The sequence below is a fragment of the Pseudophryne corroboree genome, chromosome 5, assembly GCF_028390025.1.
Source record: "Pseudophryne corroboree isolate aPseCor3 chromosome 5, aPseCor3.hap2, whole genome shotgun sequence".
Classification (NCBI taxonomy): domain Eukaryota; kingdom Metazoa; phylum Chordata; class Amphibia; order Anura; family Myobatrachidae; genus Pseudophryne; species Pseudophryne corroboree.
The window spans coordinates 794,434,836-794,450,130 of record NC_086448.1 but is presented as its reverse complement, the minus strand read 5'-3'; the positions used below and the strand labels follow the sequence as shown (position 1 = coordinate 794,450,130).

Here is a 15,295-nt window from a genome sequence, read left to right as displayed (position 1 = left end):
TCCCCAAACAGCACATGACGCAAAGAAAAAAAGAGGCGCAATGAGGTAGCTGTGTGAGTAAGATTAGCGACCCTAGTGGCCGACACAAACACCGGGCCCATCTAGGAGTGGCACTGCAGTGTCACGCAGGATGTCCCTTCCAAAAAACCCTCCCCAAACAGCACATGACGCAAAGAAAAAAAGAGGCGCAATGAGGTAGCTGTGTGAGTAAGATTAGCGACCCTAGTGGCCGACACAAACACCGGGCCCATCTAGGAGTGGCACTGCAGTGTCACGCAGGATGTCCCTTCCAAAAAACCCTCCCCAAACAGCACATGACGCAAAGAAAAAAAGAGGCGCAATGAGGTAGCTGTGTGAGTAAGATTAGCGACCCTAGTGGCCGACACAAACACCGGGCCCATCTAGGAGTGGCACTGCAGTGTCACGCAGGATGTCCCTTCCAAAAAACCCTCCCCAAACAGCACATGACGCAAAGAAAAAAAGAGGCGCAATGAGGTAGCTGACTGTGTGAGTAAGATTAGCGACCCTAGTGGCCGACACAAACACCGGGCCCATCTAGGAGTGTCACTGCAGTGTCACGCAGGATGTCCCTTCCAAAAAACCCTCCCCAATCAGCACATGATGCAAAGAAAAAGAAAAGAAAAAAGAGGTGCAAGATGGAATTGTCCTTGGGCCCTCCCACCCACCCTTATGTTGTATAAACAAAACAGGACATGCACACTTTAACCAACCCATCATTTCAGTGACAGGGTCTGCCACACGACTGTGACTGATATGACGGGTTGGTTTGGACCCCCCCCAAAAAAGAAGCAATTAATCTCTCCTTGCACAAACTGGCTCTACAGAGGCAAGATGTCCACCTCATCTTCACCCTCCGATATATCACCGTGTACATCCCCCTCCTCACAGATTATCAATTCGTCCCCACTGGAATCCACCATCTCAGCTCCCTGTGTACTTTGTGGAGGCAATTGCTGCTGGTCAATGTCTCCGCGGAGGAATTGATTATAATTCATTTTAATGAACATCATCTTCTCCACATTTTCTGGATGTAACCTCGTACGCCGATTGCTGACAAGGTGAGCGGCGGCACTAAACACTCTTTCGGAGTACACACTTGTGGGAGGGCAACTTAGGTAGAATAAAGCCAGTTTGTGCAAGGGCCTCCAAATTGCCTCTTTTTCCTGCCAGTATAAGTACGGACTGTGTGACGTGCCTACTTGGATGCGGTCACTCATATAATCCTCCACCATTCTATCAATGTTGAGAGAATCATATGCAGTGACAGTAGACGACATGTCCGTAATTGTTGTCAGGTCCTTCAGTCCGGACCAGATGTCAGCATCAGCAGTCGCTCCAGACTGCCCTGCATCACCGCCAGCGGGTGGGCTCGGAATTCTGAGCCTTTTCCTCGCACCCCCAGTTGCGGGAGAATGTGAAGGAGGAGATGTTGACAGGTCGCGTTCCGCTTGACTTGACAATTTTGTCACCAGCAGGTCTTTCAACCCCAGCAGACCTGTGTCTGCCGGAAAGAGAGATCCAAGGTAGGCTTTAAATCTAGGATCGAGCACGGTGGCCAAAATGTAGTGCTCTGATTTCAACAGATTGACCACCCGTGAATCCTTGTTAAGCGAATTAAGGGCTGCATCCACAAGTCCCACATGCCTAGCGGAATCGCTCCCTTTTAGCTCCTTCTTCAATGCCTCCAGCTTCTTCTGCAAAAGCCTGATGAGGGGAATGACCTGACTCAGGCTGGCAGTGTCTGAACTGACTTCACGTGTGGCAAGTTCAAAGGGCATCAGAACCTTGCACAACGTTGAAATCATTCTCCACTGCACTTGAGACAGGTGCATTCCACCTACTATATCGTGCTCAATTGTATAGGCTTGAATGGCCTTTTGCTGCTCCTCCAACCTCTGAAGCATATAGAGGGTTGAATTCCACCTCGTTACCACTTCTTGCTTCAGATGATGGCAGGGCAGGTTCAGTAGTTTTTGGTGGTGCTCCAGTCTTCTGTACGTGGTGCCTGTACGCCGAAAGTGTCCCGCAATTTTTCTGGCCACCGACAGCATCTCTTGCACGCCCCTGTCGTTTTTTAAAAAATTCTGCACCACCAAATTCAAGGTATGTGCAAAACATGGGACGTGCTGGAATTTGCCCATATTTAATGCACACACAATATTGCTGGCGTTGTCCGATGCCACAAATCCACAGGAGAGTCCAATTGGGGTAAGCCATTCCGCGATGATCTTCCTCAGTTGCCGTAAGAGGTTTTCAGCTGTGTGCGTATTCTGGAAAGCGGTGATACAAAGCGTAGCCTGCCTAGGAAAGAGTTGGCGTTTGCGAGATGCTGCTACTGGTGCCGCCGCTGCTGTTCTTGCGGCGGGAGTCCATACATCTACCCAGTGGGCTGTCACAGTCATATAGTCCTGACCCTGCCCTGCTCCACTTGTCCACATGTCCGTGGTTAAGTGGACATTGGGTACAACTGCATTTTTTAGGACACTGGTGAGTCTTTTTCTGACGTCCGTGTACATTCTCGGTATCGCCTGCCTAGAGAAGTGGAACCTAGATGGTATTTGGTAACGGGGGCACACTGCCTCAATAAATTGTCTAGTTCCCTGTGAACTAACGGCGGATACCGGACGCACGTCTAACACCAACATAGTTGTCAAGGACTCAGTTATCCGCTTTGCAGTAGGATGACTGCTGTGATATTTCATCTTCCTCGCAAAGGACTGTTGAACAGTCAATTGCTTACTGGAAGTAGTACAAGTGGGCTTACGACTTCCCCTCTGGGATGACCATCGACTCCCAGCGGCAACAACAGCAGCGCCAGCAGCAGTAGGCGTTACACGCAAGGATGCATCGGAGGAATCCCAGGCAGGAGAGGACTCGTCAGAATTGCCAGTGACATGGCCTGCAGGACTATTGGCATTCCTGGGGAAGGAGGAAATTGACACTGAGGGAGTTGGTGGGGTGGTTTGCGTGAGCTTGGTTACAAGAGGAAGGGATTTACTGGTCAGTGGACTGCTTCCGCTGTCACCCAAAGTTTTTGAACTTGTCACTGACTTATTATGAATGCGCTGCAGGTGACGTATAAGGGAGGATGTTCCGAGGTGGTTAACGTCCTTACCCCTACTTATTACAGCTTGACAAAGGGAACACACGGCTTGACACCTGTTGTCCGCATTTCTGGTGAAATACCTCCACACCGAAGAGCTGATTTTTTTGGTATTTTCACCTGGCATGTCAACGGCCATATTCCTCCCACGGACAACAGGTGTCTCCCCGGGTGCCTGACTTAAACAAACCACCTCACCATCAGAATCCTCCTGGTCAATTTCCTCCCCAGCGCCAGCAACACCCATATCCTCCTCATCCTGGTGTACTTCAACACTGACATCTTCAATCTGACTATCAGGAACTGGACTGCGGGTGCTCCTTCCAGCACTTGCAGGGGGTGTGCAAATGGTGGAAGGCGCATGCTCTTCACGTCCAGTGTTGGGAAGGTCAGGCATCGCAACCGACACAATTGGACTCTCCTTGTGGATTTGGGATTTCAAAGAACGCACAGTTCTTTGCGGTGCTTTTGCCAGCTTGAGTCTTTTCAGTTTTCTAGCGAGAGGCTGAGTGCTTCCATCCTCATGTGAAGCTGAACCACTAGCCATGAACATAGGCCAGGGCCTCAGCCGTTCCTTGCCACTCCGTGTGGTAAATGGCATATTGGCAAGTTTACGCTTCTCCTCCGACAATTTTATTTTAGGTTTTGGAGTCCTTTTTTTACTGATATTTGGTGTTTTGGTTTTGACATGCTCTGTACTATGCCATTGGGCATCGGCCTTGGCAGACGACGTTGCTGGCATTTCATCGTCTCGGCCATGACTAGTGGCAGCAGCTTCAGCACGAGGTGGAAGTGGATCTTGATCTTTCCCTAATTTTGGAACCTCAACATTTTTGTTCTCCATATTTTAATAGGCACAACTAAAAGGCACCTCAGGTAAACAATGGAGATGGATGGATTGGATACTAGTATACAATTATGGACGGGCTGCCGAGTGCCGACACAGAGGTAGCCACAGCCGTGAACTACCGCACTGTACTGTGTCTGCTGCTAATATATAGACTGGTTGATAAAGAGATAGTATACTCGTAACTAGTATGTATGTATAAAGAAAGAAAAAAAAACCACGGTTAGGTGGTATATACAATTATGGACGGGCTGCCGAGTGCCGACACAGAGGTAGCCACAGCCGTGCACTACCGCACTGTACTGTGTCTGCTGCTAATATAGACTGGTTGATAAAGAGATAGTATACTCGTAACTAGTATGTATGTATAAAGAAAGAAAAAAAAAACACGGTTAGGTGGTATATACAATTATGGACGGGCTGCCGAGTGCCGACACAGAGGTAGCCACAGCCGTGAACTACCGCACTGTACTGTGTCTGCTGCTAATATATAGACTGGTTGATAAAGAGATAGTATACTCGTAACTAGTATGTATGTATAAAGAAAGAAAAAAAAACCACGGTTAGGTGGTATATACAATTATGGACGGGCTGCCGAGTGCCGACACAGAGGTAGCCACAGCCGTGAACTACCGCACTGTACTGTGTCTGCTGCTAATATATAGACTGGTTGATAAAGAGATAGTATACTCGTAACTAGTATGTATGTATAAAGAAAGAAAGAAAAACCACGGTTAGGTGGTATATACAATTATGGACGGGCTGCCGAGTGCCGACACAGAGGTAGCCACAGCCGTGAACTACCGCACTGTACTGTGTCTGCTGCTAATATATAGACTGGTTGATAAAGAGATAGTATACTCGTAACTAGTATGTATGTATAAAGAAAGAAAAAAAAACCACGGTTAGGTGGTATATACAATTATGGACGGGCTGCCGAGTGCCGACACAGAGGTAGCCACAGCCGTGAACTACCGCACTGTACTGTGTCTGCTGCTAATATATAGACTGGTTGATAAAGAGATAGTATACTCGTAACTAGTATGTATGTATAAAGAAAGAAAAAAAAACCACGGTTAGGTGGTATATACAATTATGGACGGGCTGCCAAGTGCCGACACAGAGGTAGCCACAGCCGTGAACTACCGCACTGTACTGTGTCTGCTGCTAATATATAGACTGGTTGATAAAGAGATAGTATACTCGTAACTAGTATGTATGTATAAAGAAAGAAAAAAAAACCACGGTTAGGTGGTATATACAATTATGGACGGGCTGCCGAGTGCCGACACAGAGGTAGCCACAGCCGTGAACTACCGCACTGTACTGTGTCTGCTGCTAATATATAGACTGGTTGATAAAGAGATAGTATACTCGTAACTAGTATGTATGTATAAAGAAAGAAAAAAAAACCACGGTTAGGTGGTATATACAATTATGGACGGGCTGCCGAGTGCCGACACAGAGGTAGCCACAGCCGTGAACTACCGCACTGTACTGTGTCTGCTGCTAATATATAGACTGGTTGATAAAGAGATAGTATACTCGTAACTAGTATGTATGTATAAAGAAAGAAAAAAAAACCACGGTTAGGTGGTATATACAATTATGGACGGGCTGCCGAGTGCCGACACAGAGGTAGCCACAGCCGTGAACTACCGCACTGTACTGTGTCTGCTGCTAATATATAGACTGGTTGATAAAGAGATAGTATACTCGTAACTAGTATGTATGTATAAAGAAAGAAAAAAAAAACCACGGTTAGGTGGTATATACAATTATGGACGGGCTGCCGAGTGCCGACACAGAGGTAGCCACAGCCGTGAACTACCGCACTGTACTGTGTCTGCTGCTAATATATAGACTGGTTGATAAAGAGATAGTATACTCGTAACTAGTATGTATGTATAAAGAAAGAAAAAAAAACCACGGTTAGGTGGTATATACAATTATGGACGGGCTGCCGAGTGCCGACACAGAGGTAGCCACAGCCGTGAACTACCGCACTGTACTGTGTCTGCTGCTAATATAGACTGGTTGATAAAGAGATAGTATACTCGTAACTAGTATGTATGTATAAAGAAAGAAAAAAAAACCACGGTTAGGTGGTATATACAATTATGGACGGGCTGCCGAGTGCCGACACAGAGGTAGCCACAGCCGTGAACTACCGCACTGTACTGTGTCTGCTGCTAATATAGACTGGTTGATAAAGAGATAGTATACTACTAATATTATATATACTGGTGGTCAGGTCACTGGTCACTAGTCACACTGGCAGTGGCACTCCTGCAGCAAAAGTGTGCACTGTTTTAATATAATATTATGTACTCCTGGCTCCTGCTATAACCTATAACTGGCACTGCAGTAGTGCTCCCCAGTCTCCCCCACAATTATAAGCTGTGTGAGCTGAGCAGTCAGACAGATATATAATATATATAGATGATGCAGCACACTGGCCTGAGCCTGAGCAGTGCACACAGATATGGTATGTGACTGACTGAGTCACTGTGTGTATCGCTTTTTTCAGGCAGAGAACGGATATATTAAATAAACTGCACTGTGTGTCTGGTGGTCACTCACTATATAATATATTATGTACTCCTGGCTCCTGCTATAACCTATAACTGGCACTGCAGTAGTGCTCCCCAGTCTCCCCCACAATTATAAGCTGTGTGAGCTGAGCAGTCAGACAGATAATCAGATATATATAATATTATATATAGATAATAGATGATGCAGCACACTGGCCTGAGCCTGAGCAGTGCACACAGATATGGTATGTGACTGAGTCACTGTGTGCTGTGTATCGCTTTTTTCAGGCAGAGAACGGATTATAAATAAAACTGGTGGTCACTATCAGCAAAACTCTGCACTGTACTGAGTACTCCTAATGCTCCCCAAAATTAGTAAATCAAGTGTCTCTCTAATCTATTCTAAACGGAGAGGACGCCAGCCACGTCCTCTCCCTATCAATCTCAATGCACGTGTGAAAATGGCGGCGACGCGCGGCTCCTTATATAGAATCCGAGTCTCGCGATAGAATCCGAGCCTCGCGAGAATCCGACAGCGTCATGATGACGTTCGGGCGCGCTCGGGTTAACCGAGCAAGGCGGGAAGATCCGAGTCGCTCGGACCCGTGAAAAAAAACATGAAGTTCGTGCGGGTTCGGATTCAGAGAAACCGAACCCGCTCATCTCTACTCAGGACCCCACACGGTTCATGTTTTGCAGGTCACCTGTAGAGTTTTAAAATGTGACAGTTGGTGATACACAGTGCAGCTGCCAGGTGACATGGAAGACGTGAACCGTGTGGGGTCCTGAGGACCGAGTTCGAGAACCACTGGCTTAGAGTATTCCAATCCAAATAGTAATTTTATGGGGGGGGGGGGGGTTTTGTTGGGTTTTTTTTTTAAATAAACATTACTTTAAAAAGTCATCGATGTATAACATTGTCCTCAAATGTATTAATTCAAATTAGTATATCATATATTGTTTTAATTATACTGTTTTACAAATGATGACACATACTGAAATATGTATTTTTCCTTTTGTGCGCCATATTAAGTTGCACAAGGGCCCTGATATCCATAGTCACAGCATTTGGTTTTACGCACTGTAATATTCATTTTATTGCACTGAAAGAAGAAAAAAGAAAGCAATATTAAACGATCCATTGACTTAGCATGTGTTTGTCGTGTTTAGGCAAGGATCCCGTGCGACGCGAGATGAGTTAACCACGTCGGCCTTCCTCACCGTGCAGTTGGACCGCTCGCTAGGGGGTCAGGCAGTTCAGGTTAGTGTTTCTTAAAATCTCACTATCTCATGTGTTTCAGAATTCAGAGTTTGCAGATGTATACAATGACCACAGGGGGGCAGTGTTTATATAATAGCTGGCACCGATCCAGGAGGCTTCTTGCAAAGTTATTATAATTGTCATCCTCCTTTATTTATATGTTGCCTTAAGGATCTGCAGCGCCCAATTACAGAGTACATAAACAAGTAAGCAAAATGAGAAAACAGTGACTTATGCCGGGTACACTGGACGATGTGTGTACCCGGCAATATCGTCAACGATGGGGCCGGCATCGGCAGGTGCATACACTTGCCGATGTCGCCAGCGACGAACGACACACCCACAATACAATCTACGGTATTCCACGTTAGACTGTTTGAACATGCCCAGTTGTGACCCCCTGACAGCAGTATACCCATAAGTGGAGATCCATGCGACTTGTGTATGGGGTAGAATACCATACCTCCCAACTGTCACGATTTTCGCGGGACAGTCCCGTTTCTTGGGGACTGTCCCGCTGTCCCACCCGCGGGCCGAAGTGTCCCACGGTGGGAGGGGGCAGTTGGGAGGTTCCTGCGCTTGCTGCCCTGCTTAGCAGAGCAGCGGTGAATAGTTCTATTCACTGGAGTCAGAGGCATGCCCCCTCAGTGACGAAAATGGAGCGTGGCTCGCGATCGCGGGTCCTGTCGTGAAGCCACGCCCCTTTTCTTAGATCACACCCCTTTTTCGGGAGCGCGCGCGGCTTCGCCGTGTGTGTGTCCCGCTTTAGACAGATGAGAAGTTGGGAGGTATGGAATACTTCCATACATATGCATATACACGTATATTTGCTGCAAGTGACTCTGACACATGCGCTGTGCAGATATTCGTAACTGCAGTCTGCAGTTGCTGTGCCGCTATACAGGGCCGGTTCTAGACCCTTTGGCGCCCCGGGCGGAAAATGGGGGCGTGGCTTCATACAGGGGGCGTGGTCAGTTACGCCCCCTCTACAGTGGAGTAGCGCCGCTGAAAGAAAAAAAAAATACTTACTATCCCCGCTCCCGACCGCTGCAGATCTCAGCCGGCGCCGCTCCTTTCCTCGGATGGCAGACACTAGAGGTCAATTATGACCCCTAGCATCTGTCAGTCCCACAATGCTGTGCGGTGCGCGATGACATCATCGCACACCGCACAGCAAAAGTCCTCTACACGAAGGGAAACTAGACGCGTAGCGTCTAGTTTCCCTTCACAGCGGGGGACAGCGGGACCAGCGCGGGACACAGCGGCCAGCGGGGGGCACAGAGTAGTGGATCTTGCCATGGTGCAGCGCCCTCCGGATGGCGCCGGCGCCCTCTGGAAGGCGGCGCCCCGGGCAAAAGTCCTGCTTGCCCGTGGCAAGATCCGCTACTGCCGCTATAGCTCAGAACCAAGCCCAATATTAGTAGTTCAGTGCATGTAGTTCTGAGACTAACCACCAGGTGTCATACAAATCACAAAGACATTATAACATCTTTGTTTTTGAAAGCAGTCACAATATTTACAGTAACTGTGCCACGTGTAATGCACAAGTGTGCTGTGACACTATTGGTTCTGCAAACAAGCTGCACCCATCCGCCACGCGGCACGGCTTGTACATATACTGCCCATGCCATGAATATACACTGCTTGCACTGGATGCTGCTGCAATAAGGGGCAATGGGGGTAATTCTGAGTTGATCGTAGCAGCAAGTTTGTTAGCAACTGGGCAAAACCATGTGCACTGCAGGGGGAGCAGATATAACATTTGCAGAGAGAGTTAGATTTGGGTGGGTTATTTTGTTTCTGTGCAGGGTAAATACTGGCTGCTTTATTTTTACACTGCAATTTAGATTTCAGTTTGAATACACCCCACCCAAATCTAACTCTCTCTGCACGTGTTACATCTCCACCACCTGCAGTGCACATGGTTTTGCCCAACTGCTAACAAATTTGCTGCTGCGATCAACTCAGAATTAGGCCCAATACGTGCATTAGTGAATGTGTCACTATTCCCAGTCATTGGTACGGAAGGGCCCCTACCTAAGCTATGAGATGTGCTAAATGTTTTGCTATTTAACTTTTAGCATATCTCTCCTTACCCATGACTGAGGACAGGTTATCTAATGATTGATGATGATGATCACCACCAGCAGCCAATGATGAAGGGTGAGGAGGATATTACTGGTAATGGGGCAGACGTTTGTGTTTTCTGTATCCCTCTGGGGTCACTCTTTCACTGAAGACGGGAGGAACCCCAGTAAGGGCCTAATTCAGCATGGAATGCTGCTGCGGCAGTTTTAGCATGCCGATGCCCACTGCAGTGTGCGCACGCGCAGAACCCGCACTGCACATGCGCACACAGTGAGATGCGACGATATCTCACATGATTGACAGGCAGAGGCGTTTGTGGGGCGGGATGGGGCGCCGTGGCGGTGTTTTAGTGGCATCACGGAGGTGTTCGGGAGGCGCGGTCTGAACAGCGCAGGCGTGTCCAGACCATTTGCGCAATTGGCGGGTTGCTGTCTGTCTTAGCAGCTATGCTGTATAGGCAGAGGTCAACCCTAAACATGCAAAAGCATCACTGTCGTGTGATGCTTTCGCATGTTTACAAGGGTGAAGGACCCGGCATGCGGGGTGGACTTGTCCTGTGCTGGGCGTCCCAACCGCATGTCAGTGTAATGGGTCGTAGCTGTGCGATTTTTCACACATCTACGATCCATGCTGAATTAGGCCGACGACTGTGGTGAGTAAGTGCAGACGGGTAATGGTTACCTGTCTGCAATTACTTGTATTTGACAACCTGCTACATCATTTCAGCGGCTCTCCAACAGTCTTTGTAAAGTTTTAAAATCGCATCCTTTATTAGTCCAGCGACGTTTCGGGGTCTAACCCCGTCATCAGGGACAATCATCTAAAATACCGACAGGCATATATAGAACCTTAGAAAAGTAAACATGTTTCAAATGGTACTCACTTGTCTGGCGCTGCTACCCTGCCACCCCCGTGCTCGTAGAGACAAGGTCGCCGGACACTGACATCAGACAACGACATCAGACAATCGGAAGGTGCAACTAACGTTGTTAGGAGATGCTAAAACAACAAAATCAAAAAAATGACGACTTTTGTACACTTATTTACATAGTAGTGCCTTCCACCATATATATAACCCAACATAATAAAAAACAGAGCTTAATTACTCCCATAGTGGTAACTATTTGGATGATTACGTAATTCAGTATCTCCTATATAATAGCCCAGATCTGTGACTTTGTGCTTCATTTGCTAACGCTGGGCGGAGTCACAACACTGGGCGGAGTTAGTCAAATGAGTCACAGATCTGGGCAAATCTATAGGAGACTAGGAGCAGAAGCAGATGGTATGGGCAAGGCACAGGCAGGGGTGCATACCTCCCAGCTTTCTTCAGGCAGAAGGAGGGACACTCGCACGGCGAAAAGGGGCGTGGCCAACGAAAAGGGGCGTAGCTTCGCGGGAGCACCCATGATCGCGAGCCACGCCCCCGTTTTCGTCAGTGAGGGGGCATGCCCAGCGCTCTGTGAGCTGCTGGCATGCCCCCAGGGGTGGATTGTGAGTCCGGGGGGCTCAGGGCACTTGAGACAGGGGGGCCTACTTCATTGCTGTGCCTGCTGTGGGTTTGGGGGCGTGGCCTAATCGCGCCCACGTGGCCACGCCCCTTTATGCAAATTCCGGGAATTGTTTTTTTTTTTTTTTAATGGGATTTTGGCCCCTCAGCTAGGGGTAAATCCAGAGGGGGTGGTCGCCCCCCCCCCCCCCTCCCCCCCACTACACACCCGCACAAGCAGAAGAAAGCAGGGAGGCTGCTGCCTCCCTGCAACACCACAGACCTGCCAACACGCAGCAGCGTGTGCTGACTGTAGCACAATGCTGTTGCTGGCAGGACGGGGGAGCTTCAGAGCTGGGACAGAGCTACTCCAGCCGGGGGGCCCCCTAAAACTGTGAGGCCCGCAGTACGTACCCCCTGGCCACCCCCCTTAATCCGGCTCTGCTGCCGGACCCCCCCCCCCCCTTAATCCGTACCCCTTGATGCCCCCTCTCCCTCTGTCTCCACTAAATAGTCTATTCACCGCTGCTCTGCTAAGCAGAACAGCGAGTACAGGAGCTTCCCAACTGCCCCCCCCCCCACCACCACCACCACCACCACCACCACTGCAGGACACTGCGGCCCGCTGGTGGGACAGCAGGACAGACCCCCAAAAATGGGACTGTCCCGCAAAAATCGGGACAGTTGGGAGGTATGGGGGTGTGCCGTACAGACAGACGGGCACCGGCTCACTGTGTGCTTGACCCCCCCACATCAGCATACTCAGCAGGGGCTCTCTGGCGCGGAGGAGCGTTACTTTCTGGCACACTCCACGCTTCTTAGCTGCAGTTTTGTAGGGCACCTGACGCTGTGCAGGTTCCGTACTGCCTCTGTTATCTCCAGCCCCGGCAACCCCACCGCTAGCTGCAGCGCTGCCACCCGCAGTGAGGTGCACCCAGCTCCTTCACACACTTTAGCCGGCGGGTAGCGCTGCAGAAGTCCGCGCTGCTTGCAGGCTCCAACCCCCTCCTCCCTCCAGCCGCAGCGTCTCCTGGGGGCTAACCAGTCACTCCCAGTCTCCCCTTACCACACAGTGCCCGGCAGCCGCGCAAGGTCCGCGGTATGTGACTGAGGAGTGTGGGGGGGGGAGGGGATGCGGGCGGGCAGAGGAAGCAGGACTCCAGCCTGAGAGAGTCAGCCATGCCAAGTCTCCAGCAGCAGCAGATCCCAACAGGTTGGAGTGGAACAGCAGCAGCCAGCAGCAGTGACTCCGGTAATACACATCTGTCTGTCACCACTGTTCTGTCCCTAATACCAATCTCTCCCGTGCCCTGTGTTCTGTCATGTCCCTGTCACCCCTGGTCTTGCCCTGTCACCCTTATCCTGGCCCTGTTACCCTTATCCTGGTCCTGTTACCCCTATCCTGGCCCTGTCACCCCTGGCCTTGCCCTGTCACCCTTATCCTGGCCCTGTCACCCCTATCCTGGCCCTGTTACCCCTATCCTGGCACTGTCACCCCTGTGCTTGCCCTGTCAACCCTATCCTGGCCCTGTCACCTCTGTCCTGGTCCTGCCGCCCCTACCCTGGCCCTGTCACCCCTATCCTGTCCCTGTCATATCTGTCCTGGCCCTGTCGCCCCTGTCCTGGCCCACCCCTCCACCCGCAGCATCTACAGACACCCTCCCCCATCCGCAGTCCCCCCTGCACCCGCTACATTCTGTACATCATGCCCTGCAGGTGCTGTTCACGCCGTCGCAAGGGGCTGCGCCTCCTTCACCATCGCACGCCCTTTCATTGTGCAATATTTAACCACTAACAAAGGAATGCAGGTAATACTCCATATAATACAAATATTGAACCCCAGATAGGCATGTAAGGGTTAAGGGGGCGTAGCCCCTTGCGACGGTGTGAAGAGCGCCCGTAGGGCGCGATGAAGCACCTAGTAGTAAATAATATTGTTCATACAAAAATACAAATATACAGAGCAAGGATACATACAATTGTCTCAACCTTCCCAGCTTTGAATTTATAGTACATGTTACTCATAGGTAACACTGAAGTCCCAAATTATCGTTAAGGCCTCAGGTGCCACTGTTCTCCCGTTGTAGGAGGATCGTATTTCTGTTACCACCTCTAGGTGACAAAGATACGTGATCTATAATGATAGCACGCCTGCTAGCAATACTATGGTGAACCTGCAAACAGTGATGGGCCACTGTCTGTTCACTACTACCTTTTTCCAAGGCCAGCTTTATGGCACTACGATGGAGTGCAATTCTTTCACAAAATTGTCGTTGGATCTTGCCTACATAGGCAAGACCACATGGACACTTCAACATATAAACTACATATATTTGGATGCCCCAGCGCTTTCTTAAACTTAACATGTCTAAGACTGAGCTGATCATCTTCCCTCCCTCCCGCACAACCTCACCTCCCACAATCTCATTATCTATTGATGGCACTACTATCTCCTCTAGCCCCCAAGTGCACTGTCTTGGAGTAATCCTTGTCTCTTCCCTCTCCTTCAAATCATACATTCAGCACCTCTCACAGTCCTGCCGTTTCCAACTCAAAAATATTTCCAGGATCAGATCCTTTCTGACCCAGGATGCTACTAAGACCACTCACTGGTCATCTCCAGACTGGAGTACTGTAATCTCCTCCTGACTGGTATTCCTGACAGATACCTCTCTCCACTCCAATCTATCCTCAATGCTGCTGCACGGCTCATTTTCCTCACCAAACGCACAACGTCCACCTCCCCTCTCTTACAAGACCTTCACTGGCTTCCCTTCCCTTTCAGAATCCATTTCAAGCTTCTCACACTCACTTACAAAGCCCTCACCCACTCCTCTCCCATCTACATCTCTGACCTTATCTCCCTTTACACTCCCACCCGTCCTCTTCGCTCTGCTAATGCTCGCCGACTCTCCTGCCTACTGATTACTTCCTCCCACTCCTACCTCCAAGATCATTCACGTGCTGCTCCATTTCTCTGGAATTCCCTACCTCTCCCCTCAGACTCTCCACCGCTCTACAAAACTTCAAACGGGCTCTCAAGACCCACTTCTTCACCAAACCCAGCCAAATCTCATCCCAACCCTCTGTTCTACGCTCTCTATGTACCCCATCTGTGCCACCCCTGTCTGTCTACCCCTCCACTTTAGAATGTAAGCTCTCACGAGCAGGGCCCTCTTCCCTCATGTGCTTATCCTTTGTCTTACTTTAATAATCTTCAACTGCACCAAATCCAGTAGTCTTCTGCCACCTGATACTTATTCCAGTGTCATCTGCTGATGTAGCTATGTTTATTTACCCTGTACTTGTCCTATATTGTCGTCAACTGTAAGTTGCTGTTTTCCTGTTTTGAGTATTTGTTTATGTACTCTGTAATTGGGCGCTGCTGAACCCTTGTGGCCCCATATAAATAAAGGATAATTATAATAATAATAACAACAACAACAACAACATATGCGTGGTGGTACAAGTGACTCTATGGGCCTAATTCAGACTGGATTAATGCAGCGGCAGCGATCGCAGTCTGAATCCTTATGTGGAGTGCGCTTGCGCAGTGGGCGCACCCCGGGAGCCCAGTGAGATGCTGACAGCATCTCTGGGCTACGATTGCCTCTGACTGATTGACGTTTCAACGCAAGAGGGTATCTGTCAAGACACACAGTGGAGGCATCTGCACAGCATGAAGACAGGATGTCTTATATATATCCTGATTGGGATGAAATCAACGCAAGGTGGTCCAATTGGATCCTGGCCAGGTTTAAGGGGGGTTAAGGTCCCAGTCGGAAATCACGGCGTATTGCGCCGGGAGGAACTGTGACCCAGGGAACCTGTTCTGGGCCTTCTACTGGATGTATTTGGAAGAAAGCGTCACACAGTGGTACCATTGGATCCCGGTCGGACCTCAAGTCGCATAATAATTTTTAATATGTTGACAGCTACATCCAGCTCATTG

At 49.3% G+C, this 15,295-nt stretch overlaps 1 protein-coding gene across 1 annotated transcript in view; it reads left to right on the top strand.

The window, feature by feature from the left end:
- The window catches only part of LOC134928550 (scinderin-like), a 160,547-nt gene that overhangs the window by 112,345 nt on the left and 32,907 nt on the right, over positions 1 to 15,295 (top strand). Inside the window, exon 10 of the mRNA XM_063924426.1 lies at positions 7,676 to 7,766. Within this exon, the coding sequence (XP_063780496.1) occupies positions 7,676 to 7,766 (91 nt within the window). The remainder of the gene's footprint in view (positions 1 to 7,675; positions 7,767 to 15,295) is intronic.